Source organism: Apostichopus japonicus, chromosome 5, assembly GCF_037975245.1.
Source record: "Apostichopus japonicus isolate 1M-3 chromosome 5, ASM3797524v1, whole genome shotgun sequence".
Taxonomy (NCBI): domain Eukaryota; kingdom Metazoa; phylum Echinodermata; class Holothuroidea; order Aspidochirotida; family Stichopodidae; genus Apostichopus; species Apostichopus japonicus.
The window spans coordinates 12934727-12952366 of NC_092565.1; the positions used below are offsets into that span (position 1 = coordinate 12934727).

Below are 17640 nucleotides of genomic sequence, written 5' to 3' on the forward strand. Positions count from 1 at the left end.
TTATTCTGTGTAGTGTCACCGCTAATACGTTTTGTTTTTTACCATGTTTGCTATGATGGTTAACAGAAATGCAAATTAATCGTGAAATTGTGACGAAGACGAATAAATGTAATTGTTTGAGCGGTACAAAATTAGACAAATAGCTCAGTGACAGAGACTAACAACACCATGACACAAAGTACCAGCTTTCCCCCAACCGATACCTCCACCCCCTTCCACCCCACACCCCCCCCCTCGACCGAACCTATATGTATACGTCAAGATTATTTCCGTTTCTGTTGTCTATAGACTTGAATATTAAAGGTTTTTTTACAGTATAGTGGCTCGGTTCTGCCTGTCTTAAATAACTGAGTAGTTAATAATTGTTGTTTTTACATTTTTCATTTATATTCTGTTTCCTTTACCTTTTCTTCTTTCATAGTAGATACAGAGTGATATATGAATTTATTCCTTCCGCTTGAAAATTTATGAATTACACCCAGGGTCAAGTTGACCCGAAAAAAAAGGCAATCAAAACTTGAGAAACAAACGTTTCCGATTACTGACAATTTATTCAAGATATAGGTCTATTACTGACGTCAATTCTAATACACAATCCAGCTGTTTTTTATATATATTTTTTTTATATATAGACATGCATATTTATAATTCATTTTTTGAACGATTGCCAAATAAGATATATAAATGGTCTCCATAAATAGCATTAATGTTAATTGAGAATAAAACAAACCTATCAAATTATCATATATAAGGTTATATTTCGACGCGCATACTCATATTTTTGTCTCCAAAACAAACCTAAACTAATTTGTTCCCTTTCTTTAAATTTCTGTTAACTTTTGTTTCTCAATTTCTTCAAACTCAAAAACAACAATTGCCACACCCCCCCCTTTTTCCTCGAAAACAAATTGTCATGTTTGTCTTCTTTATTTTTTGGTATAAAATAAGTTATGTCTGAAAAAAGCATCGCCCTCCCCTTAAAACAAGATGCCTAGCCACGCTCCTGATAGACACGTTTTATATAGCAATAATCACATTATCAAATTAAATTGAAGGTTTTTGTTTCTTTCCTCATTCTTCTTAATTTCCTGATTCCTCCGATATGAAATTAAGCTAGTTATCATATTGGTGGTGCAAAAGGTGTTTAAGTACCGAATCGGATGAGAAATTTGCCCAAACTATCAAATATTACAAGCTGCTTGTATAACAAAAGAACCAACTCGTCCTCGGCAGTCCCTACAGTGTGGTGCCTTGAAATTTGCCTCTCGAAGGACAACCACCCAAAAGTCAACTCCAACAAACAGTTTCAATTATAAAGACCAGGTGTCATCCCTTACAGGGAAATTAGTACCAAACAATACCCAATTAGTACCCAATTAGTGCCCAAAGGTTTCCCTCGAAGTATCTCGGACATCCACCAACACTGCATTTAACAAAAGAACCAACACGTATATATATATATATAAATATATATATATATATATATATATATATATATAGATATAGATATATATATATATATATATATATATATATATATATATATATATATATATATATTCAGTATTATACTCCACATGAAAAAATCGAATCGAACTTTTTTTTTTCTTACTGATTGTCTTTGATTTATGAAGTAAAAGTTGTCTAATATCAAGTTTAAATTTGTTTAAAATAGTCACTGTAATTGAACAAAGAAACAGTTATAATTATAAAGACCAGGCGTCTTCCCATACAGGAGGATTATAACCCAACGAAGTATCTCGGACAGACACCAACACTTCATTTAACAAAAGAACCAGCACGCCCTCGGTAATCCGGCGTCCTCCTTACAGTATGGTGCCTTGGAATTAGTACCCATCATGAATGTTCCTCTGGCTGGTGATTGGTCGGCGTAGTATCCCATCCGAGGGCAGTCTTCTGTACCACATTTATCGCATTTGCTGTCTTCAAATTCCTCCCAGCTGTTGCAGGGATATCCGATGAAAGGACATTCTGTCGTCACACTCTCCAGAAAGTAAGACAGAGACGAGAGATGATCGCAGAGATTACGAGTAAAAGTGAACCTACATCCTGGCTGAGTGAATCCGTCGTTGGGGAAAAAGTCCGTATGGCCAAGCTTTAGAAGATTAAATGGAAAAGAGAAAACTCATCGTGATGCGGCAAACTAATTCAGCTTTTTTTCACTTTTTATTTTTATATGCTACACAAAAATGAAAATATAACGTAACAATGTAGTGACACTTGTTTGAGGACTCGCTGATAACATGAAACTAGCAATCACGCAAAACGTAAACGATGTTTAAAAGATGACAATTATGTCGCCAATGCAGAAACTGAACTTCGGAATGGCAGAGAAGTCGGTGATAAGAAGAAGTGGGTGATAAGAAGAAGTGGGTGATTTCAGTATAGAAATAATGACAACAGGGAAAACTTCTGCTAAAGCATATAGGTGAAGCATAGCAATTTGAGTTGATTTTAAATAAATTTGTCTATGCTTGCTTTTCAATAATTTAATTAAATCACATTGCTAGATAATAATTTAACTACTAAAGTATTTTAACATGTTTAATTCGCCTTTTCAAACGGACCTGCATCTTAAAAAAAGGGGTAGAAACCTGTGCAGATGGAAGTTGTTCCAGTGTTATGTAACTCTACAATATTTTGCTTTCTGCTTCGTCCGAGAGCCTATTTTTCGCTAGAAATGTTCATTCTGCGTTATTATATATTTTCATGGTGCTGTTTAATTTTGCTTTCATGTTTGCAGCGGTCCGCTCACTTCAAACAAGAACCCGGATGATGTCCGAAGATAAAATAAGCTTGCGCTGTAAAAACGCGGGAATGGTATATCTGTGCGATATCTCTCACTGTATTTCGACAACAGTGTTGAAAGTAAAACTTATAGCATGCCAATGTTGAAAACAATATGTTTTGTACATCAGTTCATCAGAAATAACGTTTACATGCTGAAAGTCAATATCAGCATGTCAAGAATAAAATATACAGATTTCTATCAATCTAAAAAAAAAAATTAATTTGGGTTTAAAACCTATCGTCGTTAACATATTGATTTTTGTTGATATACATTCTGGAATTGTGGAACAAATGCCACCTCTCATAAAACGTCTAAGTTTCTTAACGTATTTTTGTTTTCATACCGGATGCATGTTACCATAGAAACCGTCTGTGTGAATGACGTCTACAAAATCAGCGTCAGAAGGATCAAGTTTACACTCTGCTTCAAAGATCAATTGATCCTCATTGAAGCCAGGTCCAGCTGGATCAAGACCTTGAAAAAGAAAACCAAAAGTAAGAAATATGTAGAAAAAATGCGTTAAACAAGATCACTTGCCATCTGTGTGTTAGGTATATGAACTGATGAAAATCATAGAGTAGGTGAGCTGAAGGCTGGAGGTTGGGGGGTGGGGGTTGCGGAGGAATGAACAAGGCAAGGGGCTGGTGAGAGGATTGTGCAATTACGAGACTGAGTATCCAACGCCAGACTAAGAAGACCCTTCTCCATAACATATCTATCGAAACAAAACGTACGGGATTATCGTATTTGTATGAACTAGGCTCTATAATTGTAATCTCCAGAAACATATTTCACCTCTCCAAATTTCTTCCTGGAGCGTCGATTGTTTTCAAATCACTAACGAATAATTTAATACTGCTACAAATTATCGACAACATGCGACTTACCAGTAATTCGTCGGACACCCGACAAGTTCTCTCCTACATAACCGGCTATATGTGCCCCAAGACTGTGCCCTATTAAATGGACCCGCGAAGGTTTAAGGTCGCCCGTGAGTATCAATTTTGTAAGTAGAAGAGTTATCTCCATGGCAACCACACGAGTGTTTTGTCTGACTCTGTAATATATATCCCAAGGATTCCAGGAAGAGAATTCTATTTTGGCGCCACCATACCAATCGATCATGATCACATTACATCGTTCCTTGTGAGGAGAAAAGTGAAAGATTATAACATAATTTACTCATCAGTTGACGCAAAAAACCGTTGAAGGGCATATGGATAGATTCCTACCTCCACACCCGCTCCAATAAATACCACATTACGATGTACCCCACTCTCCTAATACCCATCCAAAACTAGCCATAATATGAAAATTCCACAAATGCATTCACTCTACAGAAAACAAACGTTACTTAAAGGGTGTGAAGACTCGCGCAAAAGAAACGTCTAATACCGGTTATCTGACCTAGTTTCGAATGAGGTGTAACAGAAGTGTTAGACACCACCATCGATCCCCCCAAAAACACACACACAGCTTGCTACCATCGGTAATTAGACACTAGTCTACAGTCAGTACATACAGCTGCGGTCAATACCCACAGCACAGTGTACAAACTATATAGCGATGGACATCTCAGGTCCAGCTAAAGATAACAAGGTATCACGTTTCATTACTGTACTGTCTGCATTTTGTAACGACACGAACAAATCGTCACTAGCAAGCAACGGAAAGTTAACTTTTTCAGATGGCCGCACGCGGTTTGGGGCGAGTCTTCAATGCCTTTAACATTGCGTCAGTATACTGGTTTCCAGTTAAGGAATGACGTATGTAATTTATGTGGCCCGGGAGCGAATATTTTTTCCCCAAACTGAACTGACACTGAAATTATTTCCTCGATTCTGATTGGCTCTCAGTGAGCCAATATGTTCCCGTATAGGTTTCCGTACGTATAGGTTATAAGGCTTTATACAACACCTAATTGTATTCTGGTCATTTGATTGGTCAATTGCTCGTTGATTGCATGCAAAATCCGCTCTATTCCACTCTATGAAATAGAACCATGGGTTATACTTTTTTGGTAGCACTTTTTCAATGGTAAGAGAGCAGAGAAACCTGTCTGTTCAAAACAATCTGAGTGCATTTTACCAATCTTAATATAATATGTTGTATAAAACGAATAATGAATGGTTTCCACTCGTGCAATAGTGCAAATAATTCATACGTTGAAAGATGTAATTTGTCAACTCGGCTGCGCCTCGTTGAATGGAACATTCCATCTTTCAACTAATGAAATATTTGCACTATTGCACTCATAACCATTCATTATTTGTATAATATACAACTAGTTAACAACTCAAAAGACACAGACATATCGTCAAATGCCTTGTTTGTGTACACTCACTGGCTGGCACACACTCGCTTGGCGTCTTCATGGCCACTGCATATTCGACTAGGCATATCATGATTCATTGACTGAATACTTTTTTGAATTTATGATTATATAACTAAAAGTATCGCAACTCCGAATGTACATGTAGGCTACGTACATATGTACATCGGCTACATGTATACAATTACAAATGCACTGTGTTTTATTGTGTTGTATACTATACACAGTACAATAGGCTACATTACATGTGTTGTGTATAGAGCGGAGTCAAGCGAGTAAACAAACGACCGAGGACTGCCTATAATGGGCGCAGTATAGTTGGAAAAAGTTGCTTCATTGTGTTAAGAACACTATATACTTTCGTTCATATATACCTACCAAAAGTTCTGGGAAGTTGCTAATGTGAATATCTTTAATTTGTTCGTGTTGATCATACTGATATCGACAGAGTATGGAGGGATCTATGTTGAATACTAAAGTATATCACGTGCTCGCTGAGAGCCAATCAGAATCGAGGAAATAATGTAGTGTCAGTTCAGTTTGGGAAAAAAATATTCGCGGCCCGGGAATGGGATACAAGTCACCACTGTGCAAATGACAGGTGGGGAGGCGAATGACTTTCCCCGAACTTCCCCCGAATGATTGAGATATGGGCTATCCTCGGTGTCAAAACCGAATCCCATACAGGGCGAGGGGGGGGGGGGTGTATCTTCCACCTGAAAGATAACGTAGACGTTTAGACGTCACATATAATCCATTCTGACATGCAAGGCGGCTTGTAATTAGACTTTAGACTGTTGTGCTTATAAAAACTCTTGAGGTAATGAATTATACGTGTGATTGAAAAAAATCCCCCACCCCACCCCACCAAACCAAGCTACAGGTGCAAGAGAATTCATACGGTTTCGTAATCGCGATAAGGTTACCATAGTTCATGTATACTTTACCGTTTCAAGAATCGCGTCTTTAGTTTCAACGTTAATTTCATCCAATATCCTGCCGTTGAAACCGTGAATAAGAACTTTGGTCTCGAGAGAACCATCGAAAAAAGAATCGGAAATCACACCATCTGTTCGCCAATCAGTGATATCTTGGTAATGTTCGGGATTTTTGTTGGTGAAGAGATAAATATGGGTTTCGATCTCCTCGGGACTTTTCGGTGGGAAGGAGAATTCGGCCGAGTGACAACGAGGGTAGGACGAAAAACATCCAAAGTTGTCAAAACAAATTTCTTCAGAATTAACACCTTCGGAGAAGAAAGAGAGACAGTTATTATTAATAATAATATTATTGAGGATTTATGAAGCGCAGACATATCTACCGATAACGGTGCTCAAGGCGCATCACAATATTACTCTGGTCAACGATAACCTGTCAAACATAACGACAATCCCTCCACATGGCAGCAGCTAAACAGTGCCCAGCTGACAGTTTTATCTCACAGGTCCCCATTTATTCACCTGGGTAAAGAGAAGCAATGGAGATAAAGTGCCTTGCGCAAGGACCCAACGCAATGATATGGCCAAGACTCGAATCTGCAACCCTTAGATCACAAGTCCACTGCCTTAACCACTTGACCACAACGCGTTGACCGCAGATCTTTTATATTCACATAGATGGGTAACTGATGCAGAATCTTTGCCAGTATTACAAGTTTTTGCAGCATCACGATCCCATTCCGTAGCGGAACGTGTACTAAACACAGTATCTAATAAAATATTTCAATGACGTGTGTGTGTTTGCGTTGGGGAGGGGGGTTGGGGTTCAAAATTTCCCTGACTGATTTAGGTATAGGGACTGAACCTTTATGAAGGGCCAGGGGGTATTAGGGATTTCTTAAAAGTAAGGGGTTCTGTACCTGGGTCAATGAAGAAAACTCCCATGTAAGAGGCGTGGGGTGCCCCCCCCCCCCCCTCAAGAAAATAATAATACAAAATCAGACGTCAAGTGGTGCTTTCGGAGGCACAGTTAGACTATAAAATAGGTTTATATATTGAGTAACTCTTGAAGCAAAGGTTATGGTAATAAATACATTGTTATGAGGTTGAAAATAAAGGGGGGAGGGGTATATCCGTAGTAGTGGTCTAATAATGTCCCTGCTATTATGAAAAATATCGCCTGACATATCTACGATGGGAGGTGGGTGCAATCCCCACCCCCCTCTCCCTCTCCTCACCCCAACCATTTGCGAACGCTACCGTCTACACATGATCTTGTGCATGCACGTGATGATAAGTTTCGATAAGTTGGACGTTGCCGACAGCTTAGCCTCCTCCGTGATAACGTTAGTCGAGGGTATTACTATTACAAATATTATTAACTTTAGATTAGATCAGCTTTCTGGTTTGCTTTTGATAAATTTATAGATGTTGATTGTGATTAGAATCCGCTTAACAAAAATATATTTAATGTCGAGTTATCAACTATTTGGGGTACAAACTGCACAAAACTGGTTTTCCTTCGACATTCGTCGTAGTGATGATGAAAAAATATATGATCGACGAAATGTTGAATTTCTAACTACTTTCATCGAATACTAGTTATTAAAACTTCCCTTCTTGAAAAACAACCACATTATTTAAGAAACAATAACAATAACACCATTTTGGCACAAAAGGACTTTCCTTTTTCCCACTTTTTCTCTACAATACGAGGGACAATCTCCCCTAAGACTACTCCCCGGGACGACGTAACTTCTCAGCCCCCACCCTCCCCACCCACCCACCCACCCATGTACCTTGTATATAACTTAATTCAGGCGCGTAGCCAAGGGGGGGGGGCGAAGAGGGCAGCCGCCCCCCTTGAGCATATATTTTTTTAATGTTTTTATGATATCGCCCAACTGCCTCGTTCGGAGCGTCTTCAACCATTCTTATTTATTGTTATTACTATTGGTATTCAAGTGTTCATTTTGTGACACAAACATGTCATAGAATATAATAAACAAGCATACATTGCAAACCTTTGATTCGGTTGGTATAGAAGTAGATTACTATACAACTGCTTAAATATTCATCCTTCTTTAATCTTATATAAATATTTTCTTGAAGTAAAGGAAACGGTAACAAAAACACTGTGTTGACAGCCTTGTTTTTAGTATCATGTCCTATTTAAAACTTTATTTTGCGACACACACTGATCCTTGAAAATGTACGAGATTGTTACCTAAGATATTTACTTAGTTATTAGGTATGTAAGGCGATTTACCCTTATTTTAATGTTTGGCATCAAATTCCCCGTTACCCCCCCCCTCCCCCGGCCTCAAGTCAACAACCCCTTGCCTATACGTACATGTATTCGTACACGTATTATCCCGGCCATTTTGTCTTTGGAAATTTTCCTATTGACCAATCGTGAAAGGCGATTGCCAGAAAGGACAATATACGCCCACTTATAATCATTATATTGCGTGCAATATTTCTTTGATATATTTTTTACTTTTCTTCTTGTTTTTTCTTAGATATCACAAGGTCAACAAACATTCAGATTCGTTTCCGAATGGTCTATATTATTTCCGTGGCGCCAAAAGTTATATACATATATATATATATGTATATATATATATATATATACATATACATATATATATATATATATACATATACATATACATATATATATATATATATATATATATATTCACACACACAGAAAAATGGTATAGGCCTAATACTGAGTTTGCTTTTCGTGTAAGAATTTTTTTCAGGAACTTTCTTCACAATCCATAATGGAACCTGATATTTCTGATCCAAACAACATATCTATATTTATATCACAGACTCAAAGAATCCAAAAATAAGAAAAAGAAAAAAGTTGTTGGAATAAAACATTAAATTTTTATTACTATGAACACAAACTAATAATGACAATATACAGGATGGGCTTTGCAGAAATAAATAAAATAGACAAAGAAACAGAGAAAAAGTCAGAACAAAGGATAACAAACAATGACAGAAAGACAAAAGAAGAGAAAAAGAAAGGAAAAATAGATCTAGGCAAACAAGATTCGCAAACTTTAGCAAGATATAGTTACCTTTTTTACACTTTTTTTCAGAATGGCTTTCTTTTCTTCAGTTCGTGCATGACGAATTCTTCAAATAAATATGGTGCTAAATTCAAAATAAAATAAGTAAAAGGATATTAAAATGTTTTATATGCTTACCCTGAGTAAATATTGTCATGAGAATAGCCGACTTCATTATGGTCCGAATAAATCTGCTTTTCTTTGCATACTTCATATTGACAGATCAAAACCGGGAAAACAATCAAAAATGTTGATAATACTTAGCGACTCTCCAAAGTAGACAACGACTATGACAGATAACCAATTGGGAGAATCATTTACATATTTTTGCGGGAGGTACGGTACGTCGAATTACATCATGGTAATTAAGTTACTATATACAGCCAAAAATCGTCCAATCAAAATTCAGCGATCATTATATTTTCTTGCGTATCATAATCACAGATGAGAAGAGGTCAGCTGGTATCCTTTTTAAATATTATATATATATATATATAAATATATATGGATATATATATATATATGGATATATATATATATATATATATATATATATATATATATATATATATATATATATTCAGTATTATACTCAACATGAGAAAATCGAATCGAACTTTTTTCTCAACGATTTTCTTTGATTTATGAAATAAGAGATGTCTATTACCAAATTTAAGTTTGTTAAAGAAAATAGTCACTGTAATTGAACGAACAGAAAGTTTTTTTATTATCAATTTTTCATTTTTAATTATAAAGACCTGGCGTCTTCCCTTACTGGTAAATTAGTACCCAACATAAAGGTTTCCCTCGAAGTATCTCGGACAGCCACCAACACATTTAACAAAAGAACTAACACGCCCTCAGTAATCAGGCGTCCTCCTTACAGTATGGTACCTTGGAATTAGAACCCAACATAAAAGGTTTCCTTCGAAGTTTCTCAGACAGCAACCAACACCACATTTAACAAAAGAACTAACACGCCTTCAGTAACCAGGCGTCCTCCTTACAGTATGGTACCTTGGAATTAGAACCCAACATAAAGGTTTCCCTCGAAGTACCTCGGACAGCCACCAACACCACATTTAACAAAAGAACCAACACGCCCTCGGTAATCCGGCGTCCTTCTTACAGTATGGTGCCTTGGAATTAGTACCCATCATGAATGTTCCTCTGGCTGGTGATTGGTCGGCGTAGTATCCCATCCGAGGGCAGCCTTTTGTACCACATTTTTGGCATTTGCTGTCTTCAAACTCCTCCCAGCTGTTGCAGGGATATCCGATGAAAGGACATTCTGTCGTTACACTCTCCAGAAAGTAAGACAGAGACGAGAGATGATCGCAGAGATTACGAGTAAAAGTGAACCTACATCCTGGCTGAGTGAATCCGTCGTTGGGGAAAAAGTCCGTATGGCCAAGCTTGAGAAGATTAAATGGAAAAGAGAAAACTCATCGTGATGTGGCAAACTAATTCATCTTTTTTCCACCTTATATATGCTATGAAAATAAAACGTTTGAGGACTCGCTAATAACAGGAAACTAGAAATCAGGCAAAACGTAAACGATTCATAAAAGATGATTAGAAAGAAGGTCAACGGGGGTTGGGAAGGGGTTGGGGCTGTGGGGGGAGGGGTCAGTGACACATCGCTAGCCCTTTTGACAGGGAGATGGGCAACTTCTTAATTTGAGTGAAGACAGGTTAGAGAGGAGTGAGTCTCAAAGCTGATTTTCCAACGAAAAAACACGTACTACATATAATTCTCCCATGTATTACTTGAACAACCCTCATCCATAGAAATAATGACAACAGGGAAAACTTCTGCTAAGTATATATATGTGAAGCAAGCAATTTCAATCGATTATAGTACATTTGTCCATGCTTGCTTTTTGATAGTTTACTTAAATCACGTTGTTAGCTTATAACTTGACTTCTAAAGTATTTTAAAATGTTCAATTCGCATTTTCAGAAGGACCTGTATCTTACACATATTGTTACTATCTGCTTCATCCCAGAGCCTATTTTTCGCTAGAAATGTTCATTCTGTGTTATTATATATTTTCATGGTGCTGTTGATTTTGCTTTAATGTTTTCTGCGGTCCGCTCACTTCAAATAAGAACCCGGATTCTTGTCCGAAGATTACATAAGCTTGCGCTGTAAAAACGCGGGAATGGTATCCGCGCAATATCTTTTACTGGACAACAGTGTTGAAAGTAAAACTTATACCATGCCAACGTTGAAAACAATATGTTTTGTATCAATACCCGTACATCACAAATAACGTTAACATTTTGAAACTCAATATCAGCATGTCAAGAATAAAATTAAAAGTTTCATACAATCTAAAAATACTTGAATTTGAGTTTGATTCTATCATCGTTAGCATATTGATGTATTGATGTGAAACTATCGGCGCATCTCATAAACGCCTAAACTTTCTTAACGTAGTTCTTATTCATACCGGATGCATGTTACCATAGAAACCGTCTGTGTGAATGACGTCTACGAAATCAGCGTCAGAAGGATCAAGTTTACACTCTGCTTCAAAGATCAATTGATCCTCATCGAAGCCAGGTCCAGCTGGATCAAGACCTTGAAAAACAAAACCAAAACAAGGTAAACACTGGTTTCAAATGAACACATTTATGATTAGATATGCAATCAGGCAATCGGATGAGAGTACTACTAATTCAATGTGCCCCTTAGAGTTATAGCTGTTCATTAAATTTGACCTCGAACCTATGGTTCCCAGGAGGGGGGGGGGGCGGTCTGCGAGACAAAAAGTTTCATCCTGGTGTATCTTCCCACCAAGTTTGAAGAAATTCGGTCCAAATGTTTAGGAGGAGTTTTTGAGACAAAATTGGACACCCACACCCACACGGGCACGTTTTCATCCCTCCATCAGTCATTAGACTTCCGATCACCCTGGGGTAGTCACCATGGGTGACCCCCAGAGAGAAGTTTTTCATGATAATTAGCCATTACCATGGCAACTGTTGCTATGGTAACTGGCATTGCTGTATATGGCCCAACTTGCAAAGGAACTAAAATATCCCATCCTCCCTATGGGGAGCGATGAGATCATAAGAAATAAAGAGAAAAATTTCGCTAGACAATATCACTTGTCATCTCTGTCATCAGTATATAAACCGATCAAAATCACGGATGCAGGTTTGGGGGAGGGGTGGGGGAGGGGGCTGAAGGCTGGGGGCTGGTGTGGGGATTGGGCAACTACGAGACGGAATATTCGAGGCCAGGCTAAGAAGACCCTTCTCCAGAACATATCTATCGAAACTAAACGTACGGGATTATCGTATTTGCATGAACTAGGTAGGCCCTATAAATTGTAATCTCCATGAACATATTTCACCTCTCCAAATTACTTTCCTGAAGCATTGAATTGTTTTCAAATCACGAATAATTTAATACTGCTACAAATCACGAATAATTTAATACTGCTACAAATAATCGACAACACGCGACTTACCAGTAATTCGTCGGATACCCGACAAGTTCTCTCCTACATAACCGGCTAAATGTGCCCCAAGACTGTGCCCTATTAAATGGACCCGCGAAGGTTTAAGGTCGCCCGTGAGTATCAATTCTGTAAGTAGAAGAGTTATCTCCATGGCAACCACACGAGTGTTTTGTCTGACTCTGTAATATATATCCCAAGGATTCCAGGAAGAGAATTCTACTTTGGCGCCACCATACCAATCGATCATGATCACATTACATCGTTCCTTGTGAGGAAAACAAAATATTAAAAGATTATAACATCATTTACTCATCAGTTGACGCAAAGAGAATTATTCAACGACTGTTGAAAGGCATATGGGGTACATTGCTACATCCACACCCACTCCAATGAATACTATATAACGATGTGCCCCACTCTCCTAATACCCATCCAACACTAGCCCACACATGCGCACATATCAATAATATGAAATTCCACCAATAAATTGACCAAATACATTTACTCTAAAGACAAAGCTTTAGACAAAGAAATGCTCAAATTGAAGGATAAATGTCCCGGGAAAAGGGTGCAAGGCAAGTCGGGCGTGCACAGGATTACCAAGTTGGGGGATGGGTTGGCTTTCGATTGATTAAGGTATGGGCATGAACCTTCATGGAATGGCCTGAAAGACGAATCAAGGATTTACATCAGACATGCTATGATCCTAGGTCGTCCAAACCAACTTCCATATTTGGGGTATGTGCTGCCCTCACTAGCATAACAAAACGATTTGACGTCACATGCAGTGGCGGATCCAGGATTTCGCCGAAGGGGGGGCCCAGATGGGAAATGCCTAATCGTCGTCCTGGGGGAGGGGTCTAAGGGGAGTGGGTGCCCCCCTCCCCTTAGGGAAAATTTCACAAAATATGGAGGTCCTCGGTGCAATCTGGTGCTACTTTTCGTGAAAGTTTGGAGTAAAATTTATTGCCAATAAATCATGTATTCATGGTTTGCCGGGCATATATTTGCAATTTCGAGCAATGAGCTGGGATTTACGTCTTTGGGGAGTAGGTGGTGATGCAAACTACTTTTTACCAGGCTACTCCAGGCCATTTCATCTTGGATGCCCCCTTCCAGATGGAGACTATATTGATGCAGTCAGAGTGCCCCTCTCACCTTCACTTTATCAGAATGATGGTGTACTCTTTTTGCAAATTTATTTTACAAAAAATTACACGCACAGTGGCGTAGCTGGGATTTTTTGAGTGGGGGGCCATGGGGGGCTGTTCTTTCTTGTGGGGGGGGGGGGGCGGAGTTTACTATCTAAGCGGAGCGCCACCTTGGTTGGCGCGGAGCGTACAGAGAAAATTTGAGATTTCAGCACCCCCCAGATCGCAGGAGATGACACCTGTGAGGCAAAATAGCAACCAAAAAGATGTGCAACTTTGGTGACAGAAATGCAAAACAAAGGTTTTTTCTCTTTCATGCTGACTGGCCTTGCCAACTCAGCCAGACTTTCAACTTGAGGGAAGTTGGCATCATTTGTCGTTTCAAGCTGTCAAGGCCTTTCTCCCAACTCAAACCCCTGTGGGCTACCGGTAGATTTGCAGGATATGCCCACATGTGGACTTAAATAGCATTAGAGGAAGAGGGTGGAAGACTAACACGCATCGATGTTTCGGTAATGGTCCACATTGATGGCTCGGTGCTTATTAGGCCATTTATTGGGTTTCTTGAGGCAGCTGTCATCAGAATCTGGCTTTTTGTGCCAATCGATGACCGATAACATGTATTGGTATGTAAATTTCTTCTTCGTATATCTAGCAACACTCTAAAAACAAATGAGTGGATTTCATTCCATTGGAGTGATCACTCGGCGCACTTCAAATTAAGAGTAAAATTTAACTATATTGGAGTTAACCCTCACTCCTAATATGAGTGAATATAACTCTATTAGGAGTTAAGATTTACTCCAATGGAGTGGAAATTCACTCTTATACCGGAATGTGCTCAGTGATCACTCCCATGGAGTGAAATTCACCTATGTTTTTATCAGTACAGTACAATGCATATCATCATAGACGTACGTACGTACGTACTACGTACGTTCGTATATCAGACGCACTCGATACCCACGATACGATACGGTCCTGGAGAAGCTATTTCCACTCATCATTTTTTAAGGCGATACAGTAGTGAGTATTGAACAGGCACAGCCGCATGTTTGCAGGAAATTCAGAATTCCCAATATTTTATATCTCTACCAGTAGTGAAAATCATGTTTCGACAGTTTCGTGGACATAAAAAGTTGTTTTGTGGAATATTCAATGACATATCAGGGGCGGATGTAGGATTTGTGACAGGGGGGGGGGTCTGACTGGTCCAGCCGCGCCTGAACGTAAGACTATCTAAGCGGAGCGCCATCATCAGTTGGCGCGGAGCGTACAAGAAAATTTTTGGCTTTACAAACCCCCAGATGGCCGGAAACGGCACTTCCCGAGTATTCTAAGCAGCATGTACCTAGCCTGAAAATATGGATCTCATGTCTGCAATTTCAGGCCCCCCGTAGCTACGCCACTGATCACGCATGGGGCACTTTCCCTCGAACGCGGTAAAAAAAAAAAAAAAATCACTTACTTTGCAATGGTGCAAGAGGGTAAAATGGAGGGGTTAATAGCGATACAGAAAACTGCGATGTAATGTTTCTAGATAGATTATATATACATACCGTTTCAAGAATCGCGTCTTTGGTTTCGACGTTAATTTCATCCAATATCTTGCCGTTAAAACCGTGAATAAGAACTTTGGTCTCGAGAGAACCATCGAAAAAAGAATCGGAAATCACACCATCTGTTCGCCAATCAGTGATATCTTGGTAATGTTCGGGATTTTTGTTGGTGAAGAGATAAATATTGGTTTCGATCTCCTCGGGACTTTTCGGTGGGAAAGAGAATTCGGCCGAGTGACAACGAGGGTAGGACGAGAAACATCCAAATTTGTCAAAACAAATTTCTTCAGAATTAACACCTTCGGAGAATAAACAGACAGGTGGAATTAACAGAGATACATAAAATGAGAGAATGATGTTATTATACCGACTCTCAATCCAAAGTCCACTTACAATTCGAGAATGGAGGTAATTAGCATTGCAATGGTGTGACATTGATAGTACTTGACGTACATAATACCTGTGGGATTTGCTGCAAGTCACTTCAATATTCCTTGGAGTGATGGCTCCTCCCCCCCCACACACACACTCTTATCCGTCCCTTCCCCTAAAACAACAATAGACAATGTGACCTATCGATCTTTTAACTTTCGTTCTGAAGCACATGTTCTTCTTTCTAATTTTGAAGAAAACCAATCCAGCCGCTTAGTTTTTTTTTGGAATAAAATTCCAAAGCACATACTTACAACTTACTACATGGCGGCCTGACGGCCAATATGGACTACTACCATTGTCCCATCGGTCGAATTAGCATGGGTGTTGTCTACGACTCGTTAATCTTTAATGTGGCAAACGTTGTTATGATAACAGAGGTATAGTCATATGGAAGGTTCTACCCATCAACAGACTACAACGTTATCATTAGTTCCTCCTTATAGGAGCAATAATATATCAAAATAAGTAATAACGTGAATGGTTTTTTTCTTCGATATTACAATCTATTATATGCTTACCGTGGGTAATTGTTGCTATGAGAATAGCCGACTTTACTATGGTCCGAGTAAATCTGTTTTTCTTTGCATCCTCCATATTGATAGATCAAAACCGGGGCAACAAATCATAAAATGTTACACTCTCCAAACGTGAAAAATCCTACAAATCTCAAAGACTCGAAAAGAACTAAATAGTGGTCTCCATTAAATATATTATGCGGAGAATGTCGTTTCATTCCACGTACGTTTCTACAAAGCAGTAAATACATACAAAAACAACCAGTATATATATATATATATATATACATCTATATCTAAGTGAATATCAGTGAGAATCCTTCAGTTACGTAACATTACAATATTAGAGGGCATTGGTTGTATTATCTGATCAGGCTTTGAGATAAATCCTCATTTCAAACCCTTATCCACCGACCCACATTTTTATCCATGGCAGAGATTACATCGAGCCTGCTTGCTCTGTTTAGTTGGTATTCATAAAAAGTTGTAAAAACGTTTTCCTGAATCGCTAGTGAGATAATCACGTCGCGTTGACGTGTATACATGTAAGCAAAAGCATATTTGCGACCTATAGTTTAAGTGGGCGATATCACTTTTTCCAACAATTACCGTTGATGATCTGATGATGATCTAAGCTCGCAGAAATGGAAAGATTTACCATCTAAGATGGTGCAATTTGGTAAATTTGAATTATTTTCGCAATTTTACATCATTTATATTAATCCAGACAGTACCAACTCCTTCCCAACATACCGGGCGACCACTATTTCTAGCCGATCTTCTCCCGGAAGAGTTTAGAAGTTGCCGACAACCTTTTCGCGAGGGAATGATGAATTGGTGGTCGGACGGATTCCGGGTGGGTGGTGGGGTGTGGGACGGCTACACCCCACCTCCTACTCCTATAGTGACGACCCTGGCTGGAGAAGTTTAATTTCTGGACTCAAAATGATATTGAACTGGATATGAGTCCTCCCATCTCCATCAAAAGTCACATAATTAATGTGTAATCTTATGTAATACAACCTCTCGTCAGATCCAAGTTATTGCAAAGTTCTCTAAAAACTCCAAAAAGCTCTCCTTTTCGTTCAAAAGCTTTGCTGATATTTTTTAGCTTCATCAGTGAATGACTTAAAATAGTGGTTTTAAATATGTCCAAATGTGAAGCGAAGCTTGTGTGAAAGAATAGTTTGAAAATGTACTGATATCTTTCAAAAGGATAATTATGATTTATATCAACGGACCGTAAACTTTGAAATCTACGAACCTGTTGCCAAACTTTTTTAGTTCATTGAAGTCGATCATCAATTTCTCCCCCACCCGTCCCCCACCCCCTGCCCTA

The 17640-nt window shown here is 38.7% G+C and overlaps 1 protein-coding gene across 2 annotated transcripts; it reads right to left on the reverse strand.

Moving 5' to 3' along the window:
* Positions 1-374: 374 nt before the first annotated feature.
* On the reverse strand, positions 375-16548 carry LOC139967711 (pancreatic lipase-related protein 2-like). 2 transcript variants are annotated; one of them, XM_071971742.1, is made up of 6 exons: positions 16305-16548; positions 15352-15650; positions 12651-12906; positions 11625-11755; positions 9307-10583; positions 6251-6390 (listed from the first exon to the last, which is right to left on the reverse strand). In XM_071971742.1, the coding sequence occupies exons 1-5, from the start codon at positions 16378-16380 to the stop codon at positions 10251-10253; spliced, it is 1095 nt and encodes a 364-aa protein (XP_071827843.1). In that variant the 5' UTR covers positions 16381-16548; the 3' UTR covers positions 6251-6390; positions 9307-10250. The 2 variants fall into 2 exon arrangements, with proteins under 2 accessions (XP_071827842.1, XP_071827843.1); XM_071971741.1 differs by lacking the exons at positions 11625-11755; positions 12651-12906; positions 15352-15650; positions 16305-16548 and adding exons at positions 375-2116; positions 3156-3286; positions 3700-3955 and having other exon boundaries at positions 6092-6390; positions 9307-9672.
* Between the last annotated feature and the right edge of the window lie 1092 nt (positions 16549-17640).